This window comes from Hyla sarda, chromosome 5 (assembly GCF_029499605.1).
Source record: "Hyla sarda isolate aHylSar1 chromosome 5, aHylSar1.hap1, whole genome shotgun sequence".
NCBI classification, from domain to species: Eukaryota; Metazoa; Chordata; class Amphibia; order Anura; family Hylidae; genus Hyla; species Hyla sarda.
Genome location: NC_079193.1, coordinates 183,878,868 through 183,904,837, shown reverse-complemented (window position 1 = coordinate 183,904,837; position 25,970 = coordinate 183,878,868). Strand labels below are relative to the sequence as shown.

At 41.3% G+C, this 25,970-nt stretch overlaps 1 protein-coding gene across 2 annotated transcripts in view; it reads right to left on the bottom strand.

Annotated features, from left to right (window-relative positions):
• LOC130273673 (uncharacterized) overlaps nucleotides 1-25,970 on the bottom strand; it is a gene marked incomplete in the record, with an annotated part of 157,308 nt that overhangs the window by 24,384 nt on the left and 106,954 nt on the right. For both annotated transcript variants that reach the window (XM_056520854.1, XM_056520853.1), the window contains 7 exon segments: nucleotides 755-824; nucleotides 1,344-1,451; nucleotides 3,458-3,502; nucleotides 5,800-5,821; nucleotides 18,173-18,206; nucleotides 20,018-20,057; nucleotides 21,662-21,784. In XM_056520854.1, the coding sequence (XP_056376829.1) occupies nucleotides 755-824; nucleotides 1,344-1,451; nucleotides 3,458-3,502; nucleotides 5,800-5,821; nucleotides 18,173-18,206; nucleotides 20,018-20,057; nucleotides 21,662-21,784 (442 nt within the window).

Here is a 25,970-nt window from a genome sequence, read left to right as displayed (position 1 = left end):
TGTTTGTGTCTACATTGAAAAACTTATAATAAAAATTTACAGTTTAAAAAAATTAAATATTCTAGCTTTTCACTTTTTGAAATGAATAACCTTCACTTAAATAAAATTGAAGTCAAAGAAGTTTTTTGAAATGTGTTGAGTTTAAAATTTCTATGGTGGCCTATAAAGATACACCTCGATTACAGCGACAGTCACTTCAAAACAGCTTTATCCATGCAGGAGCATGTAGTGTTAGGCTATGTTCCCAAGGTGAATTTTCCGGAATTCCATGGAATTTGGCGGAATTCCATGGACAAATTCAGACAATATTTTCTTCTATGGGATACAGCTGTCCTATTCACACAGTGAAATTTCCGTGGCAGTTTTGCCACGGAAATTGCCCATAAAAAAAAAAGAAAAGAAAAAAAGACATGCTGGAGAATTGTTGGCGGAATCCCATTTAACTCAATGGGGCTTTAATTTCGGCAGGATTCTGTGTTTAGAAAACACAAAAATTCCACAATCCCGTTCAGCAAGCTGTGCGGAATTGAAGAAATTCCTCTTTGTGAACATAGCCTTACACACTGTGAAACCATGACCTATATTCTCTGATGAACATTGAATTGTGTGACCTTAAATTTAATCTATAATTACTGCATCTTGAATTATATGGATTGGACAAGATTATACACATAATATTTTACAATTTTATCTTAGTTAAACAGTAAGTAATAACAAGAATAAAGCAAGATTAAGCAAGATAAAAGAAAAATACCCGTATGTCTTGAATATTTTCCTTCAGTGTCTTCAGTACTTTGCTCACATTCACGTCTACCATCGCATATCTAAAAAGCAAATTCAATTTATTTCTTAAAGAAATAATCTTATTTCTTACAGAGAATATATTTACAGAATTTTATTAGATTTGCTTTTACACCAGCCAACTGAGCCTCAATCTTAAATCAGAAAATGACTTATGGACTTCCATGGTAAAGGGCAGTAGATTAGTGTTGACATGCACCGTGCAGAAATGGCAATATTCACAACACCTATAGTCAACAGATCCTACATTGTCTCCCTCTAACTTTATAATAGGGGTGTCACCTCTCACCCATTATCCAGTGCAGGGTACCACTGGAAGAGTTGCTTTAGCAGGTTTGGTGATCATACTATGGGAGATACCAAAGCCAGTGCTTTTGTTGATCAAAACTATAACTTTATGTGAAGAATACTACAAGAGTGAAAAGGATTAGCAATCCCTTGTGGTGTTCAAACCGATTTCTTATACACAGACTGATTAATTTATTATTTTAAGAAAAACAACCAAAAATTATAAGCACAATAAAATAGAAAGTAAAACATACATATCTTGGCTTAGTGTTTATATTAAACACATTCACTGCTGCTTCCAATTCCTGGGTCAGATTTTGCACAAGTTCCGCCTCTTCCGGAGTTGTAATGACAAGTGTTTCCTTTAAATAACATTACAACATGTTAAAATACTTTTGCAATGTAAAGATGACTTGTCTGTCATTTTATTTCTGACAAAAATAGAAATATATGTGCGCAAAGAAAAGAAAAGAAAGAAAAAAAGAAAAATTAAAGCGTGCTGTAAGAACAATTGTATTTTTTTTTTTAAAATAAATTCTGTCCAAAACCAGTTTTGTAAGCAAGGTCTGGGCTGGTGTAGATTTGCCACAAATTGTGCGACAAATCACATGATAAACTCATGGCCGCTACAAAAAGATAACCCAATTATGGCATAATGTTCAAATAAAAGCAGCACATCAGATGGTAGTAAGGAATTTTGTATTGAGTGGCAAACCAGATTATGGCTACATAATTTTACAAAAAGCATTTATTACGTCGCAATGAAAAGTCTCCAAACATCAACTGCGACAAGTCAGCACCACAAAAACAGGGTAAAATCAATGATAAATCTCCATGACCAATTAAAAAGTAACAAATGGTCCAGAATATTTGTAAATGTTAAACATGCCTCCCTGAGTAGTAACCATTGATTAAAGGAGAAGTATCATGAGGAAAAACTGATCCCCTATCCCAGGCATAGGCAACCTTCAGCACTGCAGATGTTTTGGACTACATCTCCTATGATTCAGTGTCAGCATTTTGGCTGTGAGAGCATCATGGGAGATGTAGTCCAAAACATCTGCAGTGCTGAAGGTTGCCTATGCCTGCCTTATCCAAAGGATATGGGTTAACTATAGATCGCAGGGGGTCTGACCACTGGGCCCTGGCTCTCCCTGAGATCGGCGCATCACGACCCTCACGCAGAGCGGCAGTCGACATGCCCCCTCCATTTATCTCTATGGGAGAACCGAAGATAGCCCAGCAGTCTGACCCCCGCAATCTAAAACTTCTCCCCTATCCTTTGGATACGGAATATGTTTTCCCCCTTGATATATCTCCTTTAATCCAGCAAAGTATTATGCACAGACTCTATTATACTTCCAATTTTTTTTAATAAGACTGAAAAAAGATTAAGATTGGATAGTAACTGTCCTAAGTGTGAAGTTGGAGAAACAAAATTTCTACACAGTACAAGTTTGTATCTCGATGGAGTCTTGGCCAGGATCGGGTTTAAGGTTACTTTTTCTCCTATTGTTGCAATCCTAGTTTATGATGTAAGTGTGAAGGAGTTAACTTTAAAAAAAGGAGAAATAAGACTATTTCCTATGCATGGCTTTTCATTTTAAGAAAGTGCCTCATCAATTCTTCTAAACGTGAAACAAAAAATAAATAAATAAATAAAAAGACCCACAATGTCTCCTCCCCACTAGTAATATGTCAAAATCATGAATCCACTGGAAACTGTTTGTGGGCTGAATTCTTATCTGCATACACTAACCTGTAGAAACCTACCCTCAGGACTCATCTTCTCCATCATTAATCACAGGGCTTAAGTTACATTCTCTCCCCCCCCCAATAACAATAAGTAGCCTCATTAAGAGATCACATGTTATTTGCCACTCAAGTATTAAAGGGGTATTCCAGGCAAAACCTTTTTTTATATAAATCAACTGGCTCCGGAAAGTTAAACAGATTTGTAAATTACTTCTATTAAAAAATCTTAATCCTTCCAATAGTTATTAGCTTCTGAAGTTTTCTGTCTAACTGCTCAATGATGATGTCACGTCCCGGGAGCTGTGAATGATGGGAGAATATCCCGATAGGAACTGCACAGCTCCCGGGACGTGAGTCATCAGAGAGCAGCTAGACAGAAAACAGCAACTCAACTTCAGAAGCTAATAACTATTAAGGATTAAGATTTTTTTAATAGAAGTAATTTACAAATCTGTTTAACTTTCCGGAGCCAGTTGATATATATATATATAAAAAAAAAAAAAGTTTTGGCCTGGAATACCCCTTTAAATCCCATTCAGAGCCCACAATTTACCCCCCCCCCCCCAGTAATCTCAGAAAACTGCTCTAAAGAAATCCTAGAAAAGGTTCTTACCATGTATTGTAAGATGTTTTTTTTCTGTGTTTCATATGCAGAGCGCTGAAAAGAAAAATACATTTGAATGGTGTAACATAACAAAACCATACTTACAGAGTACAGTAGGTATTGGTCTGAAGGAGCACATGAAACACCTCCTGTCTATTCTGATAGCTGCAAAGACTAATCGCCACGAAGTGCACTTTATGGTAAAAATAATCCATTATATTTATTCTGTAGGTCAATGCGATTAAAAGGATACCCAATTTAATATAGTTTTTCTATTATTGTTCTTTAAAACAATTGCAAACTTAAAACAAAATGGGTATACATTAAATTGTCCTATTCTGGCCCCTATGGCCCAGATTTATGAAACTGTGAAAGAAAAAGTGGAGCAATTTTCCCATAGCAACCAATTAAAGCTCAGCTTTCACTTTACCAGAGCTTGTTAGCTGAGCTGTGATTGGTTGCTGTGGAAAAATCTCTCCCCTTTTTCTCACAGTTTGATAAATCTGGGCTATAGGGGTCAGAAAAGGACAATTTTATGTATACTCATTTTGTTAAATTAAGTTTGCAATTATTTAAATTAGTACAATAGAAAAACTATATAAATTGGGTATTCTTTTAATCTGGACCTATAACTTATTTTTCTGCATGTATGTATGTATGTATGTATGTATGTCTGAGGGCTAATTTTTTGCGCCATGATCTGTAGTTTTTATCACTTTTCATTAATTTTTTTCTGATATATGAAGTAATTAAAAATCTGTATTTTTGGTGTTCGGTATTTTTTTTCACTGTTAAGCCGTTTACAGTGTTGGATTATAAACATTATATATTCATAGTAGCTTGGACATTTACGCAAGAGTCAACACCAAATATGTCAATTTTTTTCTTTTTTGTAAAATGACAAAATAAGGGTAGTTTTATTTTCTATTAGGGGAGGGAGTTTTATATAATTTTAGAGACTTTTATTTTACACTTTTTAAGTCTTCATAGAGGACTTTTCTACAATCATTAGATTGCATTCACTGCATAATGTTGTGCTTATGGTATAGCATTACACAGTGTAAATGGCTATCCACTGATCTAGCCTGGCTATGCCAGGCTACATCAGTGAGTCGGCGATTGGTGGCAGGTAAGGGGACCCTCCTCCACCATTTTAGCTAACCAAACCCTGCAGTTCGTTAGGCTCCTCCAAGCGACCTCAGATTTTTACTTTAGACGCAGTGATTGGCATTGATCACAGTGTCTACAGGGGTAAATGCCAGGCAGAGGCAAGATTGCCGCTGCCCGGCATAAGAAGTGAGTGTCTGGGTCCTGATGACAGCAGACACTCACTGCTCTGAAGCGAGCACTGAACTACCAGCTAAAATGTTCTGTACACAGGAACAGAACATCCAAGACAGGATGTACAACAGACCGGACATTGGACTGAAAACATTAAAATAGTTTGCATTGGAAGCAGAAGGAAAGCATGAAAAGCAACCCAAATGTAGCAAAATACATTATTTACCAATATATGTGTATTTATAAACCGTTAAAAATAGTGTTATTGCAGGACAACCCCATTAAGGCTAATTTAGATGAGCCACTAGTCTAGGGTTTGGGATAATTATTTAAAAGTGACCTGCTTCAGCCAGTGATTGGTTGAGTAAGCATTATCTTTGGGGAAGGCACATCACGAGAGGAAAAAAAAAAAAAAACAGCAAACAATAGGAACTGTAATTTCAAGAAACAGCAGCTGTGGGGGATTGTGGCAGGGTCTTGTGCCCCCTTGTGTGAATGCAGTAGCACTGTGCATGCTGCTCCATTCACTTGCTATAGTAATGCAGAAAGTAGCATCGGCAATCCCATAGGGAATGAATGGAGCAGCAGTGGAGCAGGCACAATACTGTTGTATGCAGGGAACATGGGACACCTGTTCTCGTGATTAGTGGGTGTCTGAGAAGTAGGCCGCCACAGATACGCATCACCGATCACAAGGTGATCGTTTGTAATCTTTGGAATAACCTTAAATACACTTTCTCAGATGGTCCGTTATAATATGAAATGAAATAAAGTAAAATTAGTCTTAGCTGAACATTGTAGTAACAATATGCTTCCCTGCAAACTAATTTCAAATAATAATAATACTTTATGTAGCATGCTGTATGTTCAAATTGTGGTCCTGATCCCCACAGCCTAAATTCCCCTATGAACATGTTTTCATAACATTTGTAGAAGGTACTGATTCAATCATTAAAGTATTTTTGAATGACTACCTATATTTGCAGTATCCAAAAAAAACTGTAATAAAAAGGTCAAATAAGTAAATAAGGTAAAAAACATCCCCCCCTAAAAAAAAAAATGCACCTTACCTTCTCTGCATATTCAGCCAACCTAGGGGAAAAAAAACAACAACTTTTAGATTAATGAGATGTCTTAAAGGGGTACTCCGGTGGAAAATTATTATTTTTTTTATTTTTTATGAACTGGTGCCAGAAAGTTAAACAGATTTGTAAATTACGGTACTTCTATTAAAAAATCTTAATCCTTTTAGTACTTTTTAGCAGCTGTTTGGTACAGAAGAAATTCTTCACTTTTTGAATTTTTTTGTATTGTCCACAGTGTTCTCTGCTGACACCTCTGTCCGTGTGAGGAACTGTACAGAGCAGCATAGGTTTGCTACGGGAATTTTCTCCGGCTCAGGACAGTTTGTGATACGGGCATCAGGTGTCTGCAGAGAGCACTGTGGAAAACACAAAAAAGAAACTAAAAAAAAAATAAAGATTTTCCTCTGTAGCAGACCGCTGCTAAAAAGTACTGAAAGGATTAAGATTTTTTAAAAGAAGTAATTTACAAATCTGTTTAACTTTCTGGAGCCAGTTAATTTAAAAAATAATAATTTCCACCTGAGTACCCCTTTAAGGGTTACAAAAGAAATTTAAAAAAAGGCAATATTTACAGGGGGTTATCCATGTTTGGGGAAAAATCAAACACAAAATACCCCTAGCAGAGATATACCGTATATACTCGAGTATAAGCCGACCCGAGTATAAGCTGAGACCCCTAATTTCAACCCAAAATCCCAGGAAAAGTTATTGACTCGAGTATAAGCCTAGGGTGGGAAATACCTCATCCCCCCCTGTCATCATCCAGACCCGTCATTAACATCCTCATCATCATCCCCTTGTCATCATCCCACACATCCCCCCTTCATCATCCCCTTATCATCCCACACATCCCCCCTTCATCATCCTCTTATCATCCCACACATCCCCCCTTCATCATCCCCTTATCATCCCACACATCCCCCCTTCATCATCCCCTTATCATCCCGCACATCCCCCCTTCATCATCCCCTTATCATCCCGCACATCCCCCCTTCATCATCCCCTTATCATCCCGCACATCCCCCCTTCATCATCCCCTTATCATCCCACACATCCCCCTTCATCATCCCCTTATCCCGCACATCCCCCCCTTCATCATCCCCTTATCCCACACATCCCCCCTTCATTATCCCCTTATCATCCCACACATCCCCCCTTCATCATCCCCTTATCATCCCGCACATCCCCCCTTCATCATCCCCTTATCATCCCACACATCCCCCCTTCATCATCCCCTTATCATCCCGCACATCCCCCCTTCATCATCCCCTTATCATCCCACACCCCCCCCCTTCATCATCCCCACACCCCCCCTTCATCATCCTCTTATCATTCGCCCTCAGTGGTCTTCAACCTGCGGACCTCCAGAGGTTTCAAAACTACAACTCCCAGCAAGCCCGGGCAGCCATCGGCTGTCGGGGCTTGCTGGGAGTTGTAGTTTTGAAACCTCCGGAGGTCCGCAGGTTGAAGACCACTGCGGCCTTCAACATCATCCAGCCCCCTCTCACCCCCCTTTAGTTCTGAGTACTCACCTCCGCTCGGCGCTGGTCCGGTCCTGCAGGGCTGTCCGGTGAGGAGGTGGTCCGGTGGGGAGGTGGTCCGGGCTGCTATCTTCACCGGGGGCGCCTCTTCTCCGCGCTTCCGGCCCGGAATAGAGGCGTTGCCTTGACAATGACGCAGAAGTACGTTGGCAATGAACGCACCTATGCGTCGTTGTCACGGCAACGTGACTATTCTGAGGCCGGGCCCGAAGCGCTTAGAAGAGGCCTCCCCGGTGAAGATAGCAGCCCGGAACCACTATCCCACCGGACCACCTCCTCACCGGACAGTCCTGCAGGACCGGACCAGCGCCGAGCGGAGGTGAGTACTCAGAACTAAAGGGGGTGAGAGGGGGCTGGATGATGTTGAAGGCCGCAGTGGTCTTCAACCTGCGGACCTCCGGAGGTTTCAAAACTACAACTCCCAGCAAGCCCGGACAGCCGATGGCTGCCCGGGCTTGCTGGGAGTTGTAGTTTTGAAACCTCTGGAGGTCCGCAGGTTGAAGACCACTGCGGGTGGGGGAGTTCACTTGAGTATAAGCCGAGGGGGGTGTTTTCAGCACGAAAAATCGTGCTGAAAAACTCGGCCTATACTCGAGTATATACGGTAAGTGACTTCAGCACACTGAAGTCAGTCTATAAACAAAGGTGAAAAGTTTAGTACTGACCCTCCCCATCAACCTTTTGGACAATGCCTTTTAAAAATAATAAATAAATACATAAAATAAACGAATAAATCAATGAATAAAATATAACATTTTACGGTTAAATGATCTCCACATCTGTAATACATTTGCACTTTTCTTGCCAGTGATCTCGTTGGACCATAAATTTGCATATGCTCTACACACGTTGGTATATTACAATTTGTTATGTACTTAAAGGACAACTGCAGTGGTAAACATTTATATAAGTGGAATGATGTCAGCACTGCCGGACCTGTGCCGGACCAACGGGGGCTCGTAGGAAGGTATGTATAAGTTTATTTTGTTTATTTTTGAGGCCCGGGCATATGTAAATGCTTACCACTGCAGTTGTCCTTTAATACTTGTTTTGTCTGTTTTTGATGAACAGTTATGTATTGTGCAGATTTCAGAGCAACAAAGTATATTAAATGGGTTATCCAGGAATAGAAAAAAACTGCTACTTTCTAACCCAGTTTGTCTCCAGGTACGGTGTGGTTCTCCAGCCCAGTTCCATTTAAGTGAATGGAGCCAAGCTGTAAAACCACACCCAACCTGGAGACAGATGTGGAGCTGTTTATGAAAGAAAGTAGCTGTGTTTTTCTGTTCCTGGATAACCCCTTTAATGTTTGTTCTGATCATGGCCTTCTAATAGACCTGTCTCGAGAGAATGGAGAAGAGTCGTCAGCATGTTTTAATAGGCCCATTATGGAGGAGTGGGATACTTTAGGGAGGTCATCAATAGCCACTTAGAGGAAGCTAAGCTATTTTAGTTGAGCAATATCATACTGAGGTGTGGATAGCTCATGGGGATTTACATAAGCTGGTTATAAAGTATGCCCCCACCCCTCCAGACAGAAGTGAGTAGACAGTCTAAGGCTAAGTCTCCACTTATTTTTTTTTGCAAAATGCAAACAAAAATGCCAATTCTGCCGCATGGCGTTTTTTTGGTCAAAAAATGCTGCAGCCAGATGTCAGCTGTAAGTCAATGAGAAATCGCAAATTTCGAATTCCACTTTGCGTTTTTTCACTTTGGCGTTTTTTTAACCCCTTAAGGACACAGCCCATTTTCACCTCTAGGACGCAGCCCTTTTTTGCACATCTGACCACTGTCACTTTAAACATTAATAACTCTGGAATGCTTTTACTTATCAATCTGATTCCGAGATTGTTTTTTCGTGACATATTCTACTTTAACATAGTGGTAAATTTTTGTGGTAACTTGCATCCTTTCTTGGTGAAAAATCCCAAAATTTGATGAAAAAATTGAAAATTTTACATTTTTCTAACTTTGAAGCTCTCTGTTTGTAAGGAAAATGGATATTCCAAATATTTTTTTTGGATTCACATATACAATATGTCTACTTTATATTTTCATCATAAAATTGACAAGTGTTTACTTTTGGAAGACACCAGAGGGCTTCAAAGTTCAGCAGCAATTTTACAATTTTTCACAAAATTTTCAAACTCGCTATTTTTCATGGACCAGTTCAGGTTTGAAGTGGATTTGAAGGGTCTTCATATTAGAAATACCCCATAAATGACCCCATTAAAAAACTGCACCCCCCAAAGTATTCAAAATGACATTCAGTAAGTGTTTTAACCCTTTAGGTGTTTCACAGGAAAAGCAGCAAAGTGAAGGAGAAAATTCAAAATCTTCATTTTTTACACTTGCATGTTCTTGTAGACCCAATTTTTGAATTTTTACAAGGGGTAAAAGGATAAAATTTATACTTGAATTTGTAGCCCAATTTCTCTCGAGTAAGCACATACCTCATATGTCTATGTAAATTGTTCGGCGGGCGCAGTAGAGGGCTCAGAAGCGAAGGAGCGACAAGTGGATTTTGGAGAGTACGTTTTTCTGAAATGGTTTTTTGGGGGCATGTTGCATTTAGGAAGCCCCTATGGTGCCAAAACAGCAAATAAAAAAAACATGGCATACCATTTTGGAAACTAGACCCCTTGAGGAACGTAAAAAGAAATTAAGTGAGCCTTAATACCCCACAGGTGTTTCATGACTTTTGCATATGTAAAAAAATAAATAAAATTTTTCACTAAAATGTGTGTTTCCCCCCAAATTTCACATTTTTGCAAGGGTTAATAGCAGAAAATACCCCCCAAAATTTGTAACCCCATCTCTTCTGAGTATGGAGGTACCCCATAAGTTGACCTGAAGTGCATTACGGGCGAACTACAATGCTCAGAAGAGAAGGAGTCATATTTGGCTTTTTGAGAGCAAATTTTGCTCGGGGGGCATGTCGCATTTAGGAAGCCCCTATGGTGCCAGGACAGCAAAAAAAAAAAACGACATGGCATACCATTTTGGAAACTAGACTCCTTGAGGAACGTAACAAGGGATAAAGTGAACCTTAATACCCCACAGGTGTTTCACGACTTTTGCATATGTAAAAAAATATATATTTTTTTTTACACTAAAATGCTTGTTTTCGACTTTTGCTAAATTTTTACCAAAAATGCTTGGTTTAGCAAAAATTTTACATTTTTAAAAAAGGTAATAGCAGAAAATACCCCCCAACATTTGAAGCCCAATTTCTCCCGATTCAGAAGACACCCAATATGGGGATGAAAAGTGCTCTGCTGGCGCACTACAGGTCTCAGAAGAGAAGGAGTCACATTTGGCTTTTTGGAAGCAAATTTTGCTCTGGGGGCATGCCGCATTTAGGAAGCACCTATGGTGCCAGGACAGAAAAAAAAAACACATGGCATACCATTTTGGAAACTAGACCCCTTGGGGAACGTAACAAGGGGTAAAGTGACCCTTAATACCCCACAGGTGTTTCACGACTTTTGCATATGTAAAAAAATATATATTTTTTTTACACTAAAATGCTTGTTTTCCCCCAAATTTTACATTTTTACAAGGGATAATAGCAGAAAATACCCCCCAAAATTTGTAACCCCATCTCTTCTGAGTATGGAAATACCCAATAAGTGGACGTGAAGTGCACTGGGGGCGAACTACAATGCTCAGAAGAGAAGGAGCATCATTGAGCTTTTGGAGAGAGAATTTGGCCATGTGCATTTCCAAAGCCCCCCGTGGTGCCAGAACAGTGGACCCCCCACATGTGACCCCATTTTTAAAACTACACCCCTCACGGAAGGTAATAAGGGGTGCAGGGAGAATTTACACCCCACTGGCATTTGACGGATCTTTGGAACAGTGGGCTGTGCAAATAAAAAAAATTATTTTTCATTTTCACAGACCCCTGTTTCAAAGATCTGTCAGACACCTGTGGGGCGTAAATGCTCACTGTACCCCTTGTTACATTCCGTGAGGGGTGTAGTTTCCAAAATGGGGTCACATGTGGGTATTTATTGTTTTGCACTTATGTCAGAACCGCTGTAAAATCGGCCACCCCTGTGCAAATCACCAATTTAGACCTCAAATTTACATGGTGCACTCTCCCTTCTGAGCCTTGTTGTGCGTCCACAGAACACTTTGCGCCCAACATATGGGGTATCTCCGTCCTCAGGAGAAATTGCGTTACAAATTTTGGAGGCTTTTTTTCTTTTACCGCTTGTGAAATTTTAAAGTATGGGGCAACATCAGTATGTTAGTGTACAAAAATGTTTTTTTTTTTACACTAACATGCTGGTGTAGACCCCAACTTTACCTTTTCATAAGGGGTAAAAGGAGAAAAAGCCCCCCAAAATTTGTTAGGCAATTTCTCCCGAGTACGGCGATACCCCATATGTGGCCCTAAACTGTTGTCTTGAAATACGACAGGGCTCTAAAGTGAGAGTGCCATGCGCATTTGAGGCCTAAATTAGGGATTTGCATAAGGGTGGACATAGGGGTATTTTACACCAGTGATTCTCAAACAGGGTGCCTCCAGCTGTTGCTAAACTCCCAGCATGCTTGGACAGTCAATGGCTGTCCGGAAATGCTGGGAGTTTTTGTTTTGCAACAGCTGGAGGCTCCGTTTTGGAAACACTGCTGTAGGATAAGTTTTTTATTTTTATTGGGGGGGGGAGGGGTGGTGGTGGGGGGGGGGGGGGGCAGTGTACGTGTGTATATGTAGTGTTTTACTCTTTATTTTATGTTAGTGTAGTGTTTTTAGGTTACATTCACACTGACGGCGGATTACACTGAGTCTCCCGCTAGGAGTTTGAGCTGCGGCTGCTGCAGCTCAAACCTGAAGCAGAGAATTCACTGTAATCCGCCGCCAGTGTGAATGTAAAAAACTACAACTACAACACGTTCTGCACTGACAGAACGTGCATGCTGGGAGTTGTAGTTTTGCAACAGCTGGAGGCACACTGGTTGGAAAATACTGAGTTAGGTAATAGAACCTATTACCTAACTCGGTATTTCCGAACCAGTGTGCCTCCAGCTGTTGCAGAACTACAACTCTCAGCATGTACTGATTGCCAGAGGGAATGCTGGGAGATGTAGTTATGCAACAGCTGGAGGCACGCAAGTACAACTCCCAGCATGCCGAGACAGCCATTTGCTGTTCCTGAATGCTGGGAGTTGTAGTTTTGCAAGATTTAGAGGGGTTCAGGCTGGAGATCACTGACAGTGGTCTCTAAACTGTGGCCCTCCAGATGTTGCAAAACTACAAATCTCAGCATGCTAAGACAGCAAACTGCTGTCTGAGCATGCTGGGAGTTGTAGTTTTGTAATATCTGGAGGGCTACAGTTTAGAGACCACTGTCAGTGATCTCCAGCCTGAACCCCTCTAAATCTTGCAAAACTACAACTCCCAGCATGCCAACACAGCAAACAGCTGTCAAGGCATGGTGGGAGTTGTAGTTTTGCAACATCTGGAGGGCGACAGTTTAGAGACCACTCTCTAAACTGTCGCCCTGCAGATGTTGCTAGGCAACAGACTGCTGGACACGCGGCGTCATACTTACCTCCACCGCCGCCGTGATCACAGCCGCCGCCGTCATCTGGAGCTCCGCCGCCGGGTAAGTGACCGCCGCTACTACACGGTTCCCCCCGCTGTGCCCGGACACCGATGGGCGGGCATAGCGCGGGGAACCAAACTTTAACCCCCCCGCCCCCAGTCTGCTATTGGTCGGCCGCTCCGCCGATCAATAGCAGGGATAGGAGGGGTGGCAACCCTGCCACCTCACTCCTATCTCTTCAAGGGGCATCGAGGGTGTCTTGGACACCCCCGATCCCCCTTATTTTATCGCGGCGCTGCCGTTGATGGGCAGGGGGAGAGCGCTCCCCCTGCAAACACCATAGATGCCGTGATCAGACTGATCACGGCATCTATGGGGTTAATGCTGCCGGGACCGGCGCGATCGCGGCCCCGGCAGCTGCGGTGGGACTCCGGCTGTGATTGACAGCTGAGTCCCACCCGCGATCTCCTGCGCTGCCCGCGGCAGAGCAGGAGATCGCTTGGACGTATGCATACGTCCATTTGCGCGAACGTGTAATTTGCCTGGACGTATGCATACGTCCAATAGCGGGAAGGGGTTAATCCTTTTGGTGTTTTTTCACTTTTTCTGCTCTTTGGCGTTTTGAAAAAAAACCTGTAGTTCCCTCAAACCGGCGTTTTGCTCCAATAGAAGTATATGGGAGTAAGAAAACGCCAAGAAAAACGCTATGTGGATTTTAACTTTGGCGTTTTTGCAGGCGTTTTTTAATCTTTTTGGACTTTAGCGATCCAAAAAAGTGATGTAGATAGCCGTTTTTAATCAAATTTAGTAGGGTACCATTAAAAAAAAATTTCAAAAATATACAGTAGTGAAGGAAAAAATTGTCTAACGAAATGCATATTATTGAAAAAAAAAAAACTATTACTTTTTAAACAGGGAAAAATGTATGTGTGCAGGGAAATAAAAATGTAGCCGACAATTATAAAAAATGTATTGTGTGTGTTTTTCGCTTTTTTGCTTTATTTTGTAAATTTTTTTTACACACTGTTCCATGATGGGAGTAGTACTTACCTGTACAAATAGATCGCCCGCTGCTATCTTTCTGTATAATATATAGATGCGGCGGCCGCTCTTCTATGGTCCCCTGCCCTGACGTATATATACACATATTCATATTTCCCGCAGAGCTGTGATTGGCCAGATGGTTCCAGCCAATCACAGCTCTCTGTGATAAATAGGAATGTGTGTATATATACGGCCTTGCAGGGGGCCATAGAAGAGCGGCCGCCGCATCTATATATTATACAGGAGGATCCCAGCGGCTGTCGAAGTGATACCCGCTGTGATCTTTCCATAACTGCAGGTAATACTACTCCCAACATGGAGCACACTCTGCCTCATGCTGGGAGCTGTAGTACCTGCATTAATAGACAGATCGAAGTAGGTGACAGAAGTTACACTTGCTGCGATCTGTCTATTAATACAGGTACTACAGCTCCCAGCATGGAGCAGAGTGTACTCCATGTTGGGAGTAGTAGTGCCTGCTTAAGGACACATCACAGTGGATGTCACTACTGACACCCTCTGTGATCGTCCTGTCTATAGCAGAGATGGAGCGACTGCATACATCGCTCGCACCCCTGCTCTGCACTATACTCCGGGCCGGCCACTCATTCATTAATCTTTTCCTCAAGGCTGTGATTGGCTGCAACCATCCGGCCAATCACAGCTCTGGGTGGGAAATATGAATTTCTGTTGACATCAGTGGCCGGAGTATAGTGCAGAGAGGCGAGCGATGTATAGACCCGCTCGCTTCTCTGCTATATTATGGACGATTGCATTGGGTGTCAGGACTGACACCCGGGGCGATAGGTCTATAGTACAGGTACTATCACTCCCAGCATGGAACAGTCTGTTCCATGCTGGGAGTAGTAGTACTACATAAAAAATCTTAAAAATTTATAATAAAAAAAAGTGAAACACACACTTTATTAAAAAATAATAAAAATTGGGTTATAAAATATATACATTCCGTTTAATAAAAAATTTTCCATCACTGCTGCATCCTTTTTTTTTTGGTACCAAAGAAATTTTGGGTACCAAAAAAAACGCAAAAGGTGCAATTTCCACACAAATTAAAGAAACGCCGGAAAAAAACGCAAGAAAAAACGCATGATTACATCCCTTGCACTGGCGTTTTTTTAAGTGTTTTTTTAATCCCTAAAAACGCAGTGCAAAAAACCAAGTGGAGACTTCGCCTAACAGATATTCCATCCTCAAAATACGGTGATGTGGCAGGTGCTATAACAAGTTATTTATGCCAAGTAGGGAACTTTGTCATTGCAACACAGTGTTCCTGTTTTATAGTTTCAATCATATAATTTGCTGTCTCCCTGGTGCTAGGGTTTATCATGTGGTGGAACGGGTATGAAAATTACTTGGGGAGGACCCAACTGTCGTGGTTCATGTGATAACCAACAACAAAATACATAGTAGGTGGTGGAGCCTTAAATGGGCACTGTCACTAACTTTTTTTTTTTTTATATATGTTGTAGTACTTATGTACTTATGGATGGGTGAATTTTATTTGCACGGTTGCTGTGATCTGCAATACCTGGAACCAATGGTCTGGTAGATTCAAGGCCCCATAATAATGAGGCCTTGAATCTGCCAGACCATTGGTTCCAGGCATCGCAGATCACAGCAGATCACTGACATTTGATGGGGGGGGGGGGGGGGGGCGCGGGGGTGAGGGTAGGAGGAGAAGGTAGCGCCGCGGCCACAGAAGGATATCGTTTTCAACACAGGGTGCCTCCAGCTGTTTCACCACTACAACTCCCAGCATGCCCTGACAGCCAATAGATGTCAGGACAAGCTGGGAGTGGTAGTGGTGAAACAGCTGGAAGCACCCTGTGTAGATGAACTAAGGGCGGAAGTGTCGGCCCCAGCAGGCATCAGTGACGTCGCGCCTGCTGGGGAAGTCTGTCTGGTAGTGAGCACACTACCAGACAGACAAAAAAGCATTTTTAATATAGTAAAAAAAAAAATTAAAGGCAGGGAAGGGGTTAGAGAGAGATGGACAATAGGCAGGGACAGAAAAAAAAAAAAAAGGATGGTGGGAGCTACCGTTTAAGAATAATTAGAGAGAACTAGGACCTCCAAGGTCATATTCTCTTGTTTCTAAGACCAGTGCTCTAACCACTGAGCTATGAAACCTAGGGACAGGTAATGTGGCTGGGTCTATATCATGTCATTTACATCATGCAGCAAAGGGCTAGGATTTTAAGGCAATCTAGAAAAAGAGGATATGAGATGTGTTGCACAAGCACTCCCTAATGTGCCATAAGGGGGGGGACTGGGGGATCCTGACTGAAGGGGAGGGGGCTGGTAAAGGTAAGAGTAAAGAAATTAGGTTGCAGGACAGGCAAGGGAAGATAGTTTTAAGTGACCATTTGCTCCAAAACAGAAAACATGGCATGAGATTTCCTGTATGTATTATGAATATACAATGCAAGTCTTCAGACCCTTCCACTCTCCAGATTGTTATGTTGTAGCAATGTGCTAAATTAAAAATTCAAGTCTCCCCCCCTCAACACACTTCACTCAATACCCCATCATGACACAGTGAAAACAGAATGTTAGAAATCTGCTAAATTTATTGAAAGAGGAAAAACTGCAGGAACAATTGAGTGAAAACCAGCATATGACATATTGTTGGAGCCGAGGGAACAGTGAGACCTGAGAAGGAACTGTGCACAAACCAGAGATTGTCCGTGGTCATAGTTCGTTTCCAGGCTGTATGCCTGCCTTGCTGTGCATAGCAGAAAGACATCTGGTCATGTAACTTACAGGACAGGCTAAGGACAAGAGTGGGTGGGGCTGCCAGGAGTGAGGGCTCTGGGAAGGGAAGTCTTGCGGCAAAGTGCTGAACAAAAAGATGTGAAAAATAGCAGGGGCATGGGGGAAATGTGGCAGTAATTTGTTGAAGGATGGGGAGGGAAAATCACAGCTGCCAATCATGAGAAGGGAGTCAGGACAACATCCAGAGGAAACTCTATAGGCTATGGAAGTAGTGGGGAGACGGCCCTCCAGCTGCATGAGCCTGCAGAGGGATGGAAGGTAAGTGCACAGCTGGAGGAATAGTGGGAAGAGGGGAGAGACTCTGCAAGTTTTCCCAGCGCAGAATACACAAGTCATCAGGAGGGAAGGAGTAGAATTTTGGGGTGCCTGGGAAAGCCCAGACCTGGGGGAAACATTGCCTGTAGGAGGTGCCAAAGGCACAAAAAGAGAGGGCTATGGAAAGGGAGGGGGGTTGTCTTCGACAGCCTGAACTGAAGGCGCGGGACAACAGACCATCTATATTATAGGCTGTGCCCCGGTCATATAGGGAGGGACCAGAATGGGTCTATATTACCCCCAGTACCCTAAATACAAGGATCTAGGGGAGGAATTATGGAAATAAGCTTAAAAAAAAAAAAAAAAAAAAAAAAAAAAAACCACAGAAGAGAAAAACCAGATCTGTGTCTGCCTCCTGACACAAAGTTCAAAACTGATGGCTCAGTGCCAGTGGGCAGGCATAGCCTGCTGAGGAGGAGTCAATTTTTTTTCTTTCACCTAGTGCCAGCAGCCCGTATCAATGGACTTCAATGAAAGGACTGAAAAAAGGATAATATACATTTTTTTTTTTGTTTTTTTTTTTAAGGTGCATTTTCAGTTTCTTTTAATACTGTTAACATACCCTTTCAGTCAACAGAAAATAAAAAGAAATGACTTTGTATTTGTGCCTGAGCATTATATTAGGCAGAATTGCCACTTGGCAGTTAATTCGAAAACAGTCACTGCAGTTTTTTAGCCAAACCAGAAGCGTATACAAAAGAAATGGCAAATATAAAAGGAAGGACTTCTACATGCTCATGGGTCCATGGCTTTGGCTCAAAAACTTCATGGGAGTTTTTGGAAGGAAAAAATAAAAATAAAAAAATAAAAACTGCCACGTGGAAACACAGCCTTAGGCTAAGTTTCCACTTTTCTTTTTCTGACAGTTTTTGGAAAACTCACTGCAGTTTTCGAGCCAAAGTCAGAAGTGGATCTATAAGGGAGGATAAGTCCTTCCTTTATATGTCCTATTCCTTTTGAATACATTTCTGGCTTTGGCTCAAAAACTGCCGTGGCAGTATTCCAAAAACTGCCAGAAAAATAACCCGGGTGGCAACTTAGCCTTTGTGTAGTTTTTCAGGCAAAGAAAAAAATAAATAAATAAATAAATGTAGTAGAGTAACTTACTTTTCTTGCCTTCTAATATTATATTTCAAAAAATCTGAAAAAAGCAGAAAACACTAGTAAATCTGTGCCTTACTGCTCTTACATTTCTTAAACAACTCTAGCAAAATAAAAGCTAAGACTTGGTTGCTATGGGCAACCGATACCATTTTTCCTTTAGACAATTTTGGAAATACACAACCCCAATGAGTAACACCCCACTATTTAGACATTTCTTATATGAATAACACAAAGAAGGGCATAACACCACTGATGTTGGAGAATGGTTATTTTATGGGTTCATGGTTCGTTTTTTTACACAGTGCAATTTACAGTTCTTTGTTCTTTTGGTTAATACGATTAAAATGACACCCATTGTTACATGTTTTTGGTAAGAAAATTAATAGGTTTAAAAATTTCCCTATCCTGACCCCTATAATTTTCTGTATATGCTGCTGTCTATTGCCAAGTGGCAATCATTTTTTGTGCCATGTAGTTTTTAGTGGTACCAATTTGGCGTATGTGACTTTTCAAACTGTTTTTATTCCATTTGTTTTCTGGGATGTAATGTGACAAAATATTAGCAATTTTGTACATTACTTTTCCTTTTACATTTATTCTGTTCACCGTACAGGATGATTAACATATTTTAAAAGTTCGGACATCTCCACACGTGATGATACCACAAATATTTTTATTTTTTTATTGTAAAATAGGAAAGTGACTAAATTAAAAAAGGAGTTTTCTACTGCAGACTATTCCCACTCCGTTGTGCCAGGCATGAAAAAAAAAAAAAAATAGAAAAACTTTCACTCACCTTCCTGCATTTCCCATTGCTCCGCTACAGCTGATCGGTTCTCCAGTCCGGTCTTTATTCTTCTTCCGTGTGCACAGATTGTCACAAGGCGCTCAACCTATCACCGGCTGAAGTGATGTCCGGCCTCAGCCGGTGACAGGCTGAGCACAGTGTGACGATCTGTGCACATAGAAGGAGGAAGACCGGATCGGAGGACCGATCAGCGTAGCGGCGCTACAGGGAACGCAGGAAGGTGAGTGAAAGTTTGCTTTCTATTTTTTTCAGCCTGGGCACAACAGAGTGGGAATAGTCTGCAGTAGACTCCTTTAATTGGGGATGGGCTTATTTAAAAACAAAAAAAACTTCACTACTTCTAGTGGGGGGGGGGGGGGGGGGGGACTATTAATAGCAATATTTTGATTGCTTTTACTGTAAAGTAATAGGCATTGGAATAGCACTGATAAGTGAAAACTGCAATCAACTTGTATAGCCTGCTAGATGCCAGACCATACCAGAGGACTGCCGCATCGGGCATCAATGAGGTAAGCAGAGCTCCACCCGCCATCTTGATTCACCGGACCCCTGCAATCTCACTAAGGGTGGTCTGGAAAGTCTCACATAGACCATAACTGCTTTAGGTGTCTTAATGCAATCTCAATAGGGTATCCTCTATACACAGTATCGGGGATAATAGCAGATTGGTGTTAGTCCAACCGCTGATCTTGAGAACAGCGACACAACTGTCCCCAGAATGAATGGTGCAGACCACACCAGTGCAGCCACTGCTCCATTCATTGTCAATGGAGGTGTTAAATGTTTCATGGCCCAATAGAGAATGAATAGAGAAGAGGCTGTGCAGGTGAAATCGGCAACATTTTTTCTATTATGTCCTGTTCGAGATTGATAGTAAGACTGAGCTGCTATTCTGTGTATAAGTAGTAATTAAAAGATATAATACCTAGAAATGCATTCTATTACACAGAGTGCAATACTATTATAATTCTTTGTATTATGCCTGCCTAACACTAAGAGGCATCTTGTAGATAGAATAAGATTCTGTAACATTCACATACCACTTTTAACACCGATTCGAGAGGAGCAGCTTTTTGAATCCTATTAAAAAGGACAGGAGAGAAATTAAAAAATTATTATATGTATGTGATGAGGAAGGCCATCTTTCCATTAAAATAAATGCTTTACAGAAGCCATATGCACTAGACAAACCTGCATGAATTTATAGCAAATACACTTCAATGGGATTTTGCTGTCCCATTCACACAGCAGAAGTGAATGCTGGGAAGGGTTACCATAAAAGCATGGTCTCATTGCAGAAGCTGCATGCAGTTTGGGTTTTTTAAAACCATTGCAAGGTGCTTTCCCATAGAGGTTAAAGGCAAATTTGACATGAATGTAACATAGTAAGTTGTATGCACCACATCAAAATGGTAGTCTTCAGGTATATAGCTTCAGTGTTTGCCTGTATGTAGTTTGTACAGTGCCACTGCTTATGAATTCGGAATGTAACCTAATCATAAGCATGGGGTTAGCAACAACTGTATTGATTGCAAAACAAAAAAGAAATGCAGAGCTTCTTCACTTAAAGGGGTACTCCGGCCCTAAGACATCTTATCCCCTATCCGCCGCTGGGGACCCCGGCAATCTCTCATGCAGCACCCACCTGTGTGAGCTCCACGCAGCGCTGGAGGCTCAGGGCTCAGAGTCTGAAGGGTTACGACCACGGGGCTAGAGTATTGTGAAGTCACGACAACGCCCACCCGATGCAAGCCTAAGGGAGGGGGTGTGACAGCTGCATGGAGCTCACACAGGTGGGTGCTGCATGAGAGATTGTGGGGGTCCCCAGCGGCGGGACACCCACGATCAGACATCTTATCTCCTTATCCTTTGGATAGGGTATAAGATGTCTTAAGGCCGGAGTACCCCTTTAAGACTGTATCCTAATTGAAGTAATGTGAGTGAGGACACTCCCTTAAAAGTTTAAATACTTGCAGTTAAGAATGCAGGTAGAATATATTACTTGTGGTCAGGGGTACAGGACTAATAAAATAGTGCCTCATGTAACACAATAGTATTCGACATATATCAGAACTGAAAAAGACCAGCAGGTGTCAGTCATTTAAAGAAGAGGAATGAGCAAAGGTCATTTAACAGACTTCCCGAAAGCATTTTAGTATTAGTAGAAAGAAAGATTGAGATGTGTATTATCCCAAACAAGAATTCTAAGGGTATGTGCACATGGTATATATTTCTGTTCAGAAGAACATGTGGCATAAAGAAACCTTGACTCTGCACACTATTTGTAGTAGATGTACTGAGTTACTGAAGAGCTGCTCTCATTAAAGCAAATGTCACCCAGCACCCAAACAGAATACAGAATGCACTTCACCGATCAACTACTGAGGACCTATCCTTTTGTTAGGCCATCAATAGTTTTAGACCGGGAAACCAATTTAATCACCTGTAAAACAAAAAAGGATTTATATATCACACAGCACGTGGTATAAATGTGGAAACATGACACTAAAACACAACTGCACTCCACAGAAGGACACGGGACAGGGTTCATCGGTAGGAAACCCAGCAATCACACCCTTATTTTCTCATGGCCATAGCATAAGGGTCTAGCTTTGAAAAATTCCTTTAAAACTAAAAGAACCTGTGTTATCATATCATTTGATTAAAAAAGAAAAGTAACTTACATTTACAGTGAGTGTTCTCTCTTGCTGTTCTACTTTAAGAGCATGTTTCTTCACAGACGAATTTTTTTCATAAAATGAATGATGCTTTTTATATAAAGGAAACAGGTGTTTGTATGAAATGCTCTGAAAAGAAAGAAATCAGACCCATTGGTAAAAATTTAATTGTTAAGCCATGAAACAAGAGTAGAAGAATACACAAATTTTTTGGCGGAATGTAATTTTCCCACTAAGAAAAGGGTAAAATGTTAGAGGGGCGGAGCTAGAGCTCATGCAGGAAGGCGGCTTCTCAACAGAGCTTCTTCTTGGGCGGCTTAAAGTGTCTTTAACCCCTTAAGGATGCAGGGATTTTTCATTTTTGCAATTTAGTTTTTTCCTCCTCACCTTCTAAAAATCATAACACTTTCAATTTTATACCTACAGACCTATATGAGAGCTTATTCTTTGTGCCACAAATTTTACTTTGTAACGACAGACAATCAATTCACCACAAAAACAAACAAAACTTTTGGGGTCTTCAGTTTCTATGCAGTGCACCTTTAGGTAAAAAAAAAAAAAAAATATCCATCTAGCAACAGAAGAATGCAGCAGCACACTGCCAGCACAAGGATATAGGTGAAACATGAACATGCAGATAAAACATGGAGAGCTATACAGCTATGGTGTAATAGATGCAAATGTGAAATCTCAGTTTCACATTTGCATCTATTACACCATAGCTGTATAGCTCTCCATGTTTTATCTGCATGTTCATGTTGCACCTATATCCTTGTGCTGGCAGTGTGCTGCTGCATTCTTCTGTTGCTGTATATCTAGCCTAGTAGCGTGCACCTGCAGGCCAGGTCCATATAATAGTTTGGTATCAACTAAAGTGCTGGCTGACTTATTCTTTATCTATCTATAAAAATAATCTTTATGTTGTAGGTTCATACGATTACAACGATACCTAAATTATATAGGTTTTATTTTGTCATGCTTTTTAAAAATTTTTACTTTTTGTATGAAAATTTGTATGTTTTAACTCCTTAACCCCTTAAGGACGCAGGACGTAAATGTACGTCCTGGTGCGGTGGCACTTAACGCACCAGGACGTACATTTATGTCCTGTACATAACCGCGGGCATTGGAGCGATGCCCGTGTCATGCGCGGCTGATCCCGGCTGCTGATTGCAGCCAGGGACCCGCCGGCAATGGCCGATGCCCGCGATCTCGCGGGAATCCGCCATTAACCCCTCAGATGCCGGGATCAATACAGATCCTGGCATCTGCGGCAGTACGCGATTTCAATGAATGATCTGATCGCCCGCAGAGCTGCGGGGATCCGATCATTCAGAACGCCGCACGGAGGTCCCCTCACCTGCCTCTGTCCGGCTCCCGGCGTCTTCTGCTCTGGTCTGAGATCGAGCAGACGATGACAGATAGAACAGATCAGTATTAGCAATCATGGTATTGCTATGAATAGTCCCCTATGGGGACTATTCAAGTGTAAAAAAAAATAAATAAAAAAAATGTTAAATTAAAAGTAAAAAAAAAGTGAAAAATCCCTTCCCCAATAAAAAAGTAAAACGTCCGTTTTCTCCTATTTTTCCCCCAAAAAGAGTAAAAAATGTATTTAATAGACGACATATTTGGTATCGCCGCGTGCGTAAATGTCCGAACTATTACAATAAAATGTTAATGATCCCGTACGGTGAACGTAAAAAATTTAATAAAAAAAATCCAAAATTGCTACTTTAATACATTTTATTAAAAATTTTTTATAAAAAATGTATTAAAAGTTTTTTATATGCAAATGTGGTATAAAAAAAAAGTACAGATCATGGCGCAAAAAATGAGCACTCATACCGCTGCTTATACGTAAAAATGAAAAAGTTACAGGTCATCAAAATTAAGGGATTATAAACGTACTAATTTGGTTAAAAAGTTTGTTATTTTTTTTTAAGCACAACAATATAATATGTAATAATGGGTATCATTTTAATCGTATTGACCCTCAGAATAAAGATCACACGACATTTTTACCGTAAATTGTACGCCGTGAAAACAAAACCTTCCAAAATTAGCAAAATTGCGTTTTTCTTTTTAATTTCGCCACAAAAAAAGTGTTTTTTTGGTTGCGCCGTACATTTTATGATATAATGAGTGATGTCATTATAAAGGACAACTGGTCATGCAAAAAACAAGCCCTCATACTAGTCTGGCGATGAAAATATAAAAGAGTTATGATTTTTAGAAGGCCAAGAGGAAAAAACGAAAACGTAAAAATGTAATTGTCTGAGTCCTTAAGGGGTTAAAAGAGTACTCAGATTAAATTTTTTTTTTTTTTTTTTTTAGGTCTTTATAAAAGTCAACTGGTGCCAGAAAGTTAAAGGGCTAGTCCAGTGGGGAAAAACTTATCCCCTATCCTAAGGATAGGGGATAAGTTTGAGATTGCGGGGGGTCCGACCGCTGGGGCCCCATGCGATCTCTGTACAGGGGCCTGGCTCTCCGCCCAGATAGCGGGTGTCGACCCCCGCACGAAGCGGCGGCCGACACGCCCCCTCAATACATCTCTATGGCAGAGCCGGAGATTGCCGAAGGCAGCGCTTCGGCTCTACCATAGAGTTGTATTGAGGGGGCGTGTCGGCCGCCGCTTCGTGCGGAGGTCGACACGCCCCCTTCCCACGGGCTGTCGGGGCTCCGTACAGGAGATCGCAGGGGGCCCCAGCGTTCGGACCCCCCGCGATCTCAAACTTATCCCCTATCCTTAGGATAGGGGATAAGTTGTTCACCACTGGAGTACTCCTTTAAACAGATTTGTAAATTAAAAAATACATAAAGAAAAAAATAAAATAAAATAGACCAGCTCATCGCCCTGTAGAAGATGCCACTGGAAGAGTAGTTGGTGGAGGAGCATGGATGTAGGTCAAGCAGTGTAGCCAGTTGCAATAGAATACAAGAAGGAAAAGGAAATCCAGCTCCTCCAAAAAATATAGAACAACAGTATAAAAACACAAAAAATGTATTTCATCCTTTAAAAATCAATGGGAAGGTGAGAATTTTAAAGCATAGATGAAACGCCGACGTGTTTCGAACCATATGGTTCTTAGTCATGCCATGACTAAGAACCATATGATTGGAAATGCATCAGCATTTCATCTATGCTTTTAAAGGACATCTGCAACGTAATTAACAATTATCCCCTATCCACAGGATAGGGGATAAGTGTTTGACCGCGGGGGGTCCGACCGCTGGGACCCCATGTGATCTCCTGTACGGGGCCGCGGCTATGCCGTGGCTCTCCCGTGCAGGGGGCGTGCCAGCCGCAGCATGACGTTGCGGCCGGCACGCCTCCTCCATACATCTCTAGGGGAGAGAGTCGGGGAGGCAGTGTTCCAGCCTCCCAGTCTCTCCCATAGAACTGTATTGGGACGGGGAGGAGACGGGGCGTCACCGTCGACCTCTAGGTCGACGCTACGCGCCTTCAGTGCTCACTATGATCGCTAATGGCAGCGCCCCTTTAGGGAGATCGAGGGGGGTCCCAGCGGTCGGACCCCCCACGATCAAACACTTATCCCCTATCTTGTAGATAGGGGATAAGTGTATATTGTGCTGCAGTTGTCCTTTAATTCTCACCTTCTCATTGATTTTTAACCCCTTAAGGACCAGGCCATTTTATACCTTAAGGACCGGAGCGTTTTTTGCAATTCTGACCACTGTCACTTTAAACATTAATAACTCTGGAATGCTTTTAGTTATCATTCTGATTCTGAGATTGTTTTTTCGTGACATATTCTACTTTAACATAGTGGTAAATTTTTGTGCTAACTTGCATCCTTTCTTGGTGAAAAATCCCAAAATTTGATGAAAAAAATAAAAATTTTGCATTTTTCTAACTTTGAAGCTCTCTGCTTGTAAGGAAAATGGATATTCAAAATGTATTTTTTTTGGGTTCACATATACAATATGTCTACTTTATGTTTGCATCATAAAATTTATGAGTTTTTACTTTTGGAAGACACCAGAGGGCTTCAAAGTTCAGCAGCAATTTTGAAATTTTTCACAAAATTTTCAAACTCACTATTTTTCAGGGACCAGTTCAGTTTTGAAGTGGATTTGAAGGGTCTTCATATTAGAAATACCCCATAAAAGACCCCATTATAAAAACTACACCCCCCAAAGTATTCAAAATGACATTCAGTAAGTGTATTAATCCTTTAGGTGTTTCACAGGAATAGCAGCAAAGTGAAGGAGAAAATTCAAAATCTTCATTTTTTACACTCGCATGTTCTTGTAGACCCAATTTTTGAATTTTTTGCAAGGGGTAAAAAAG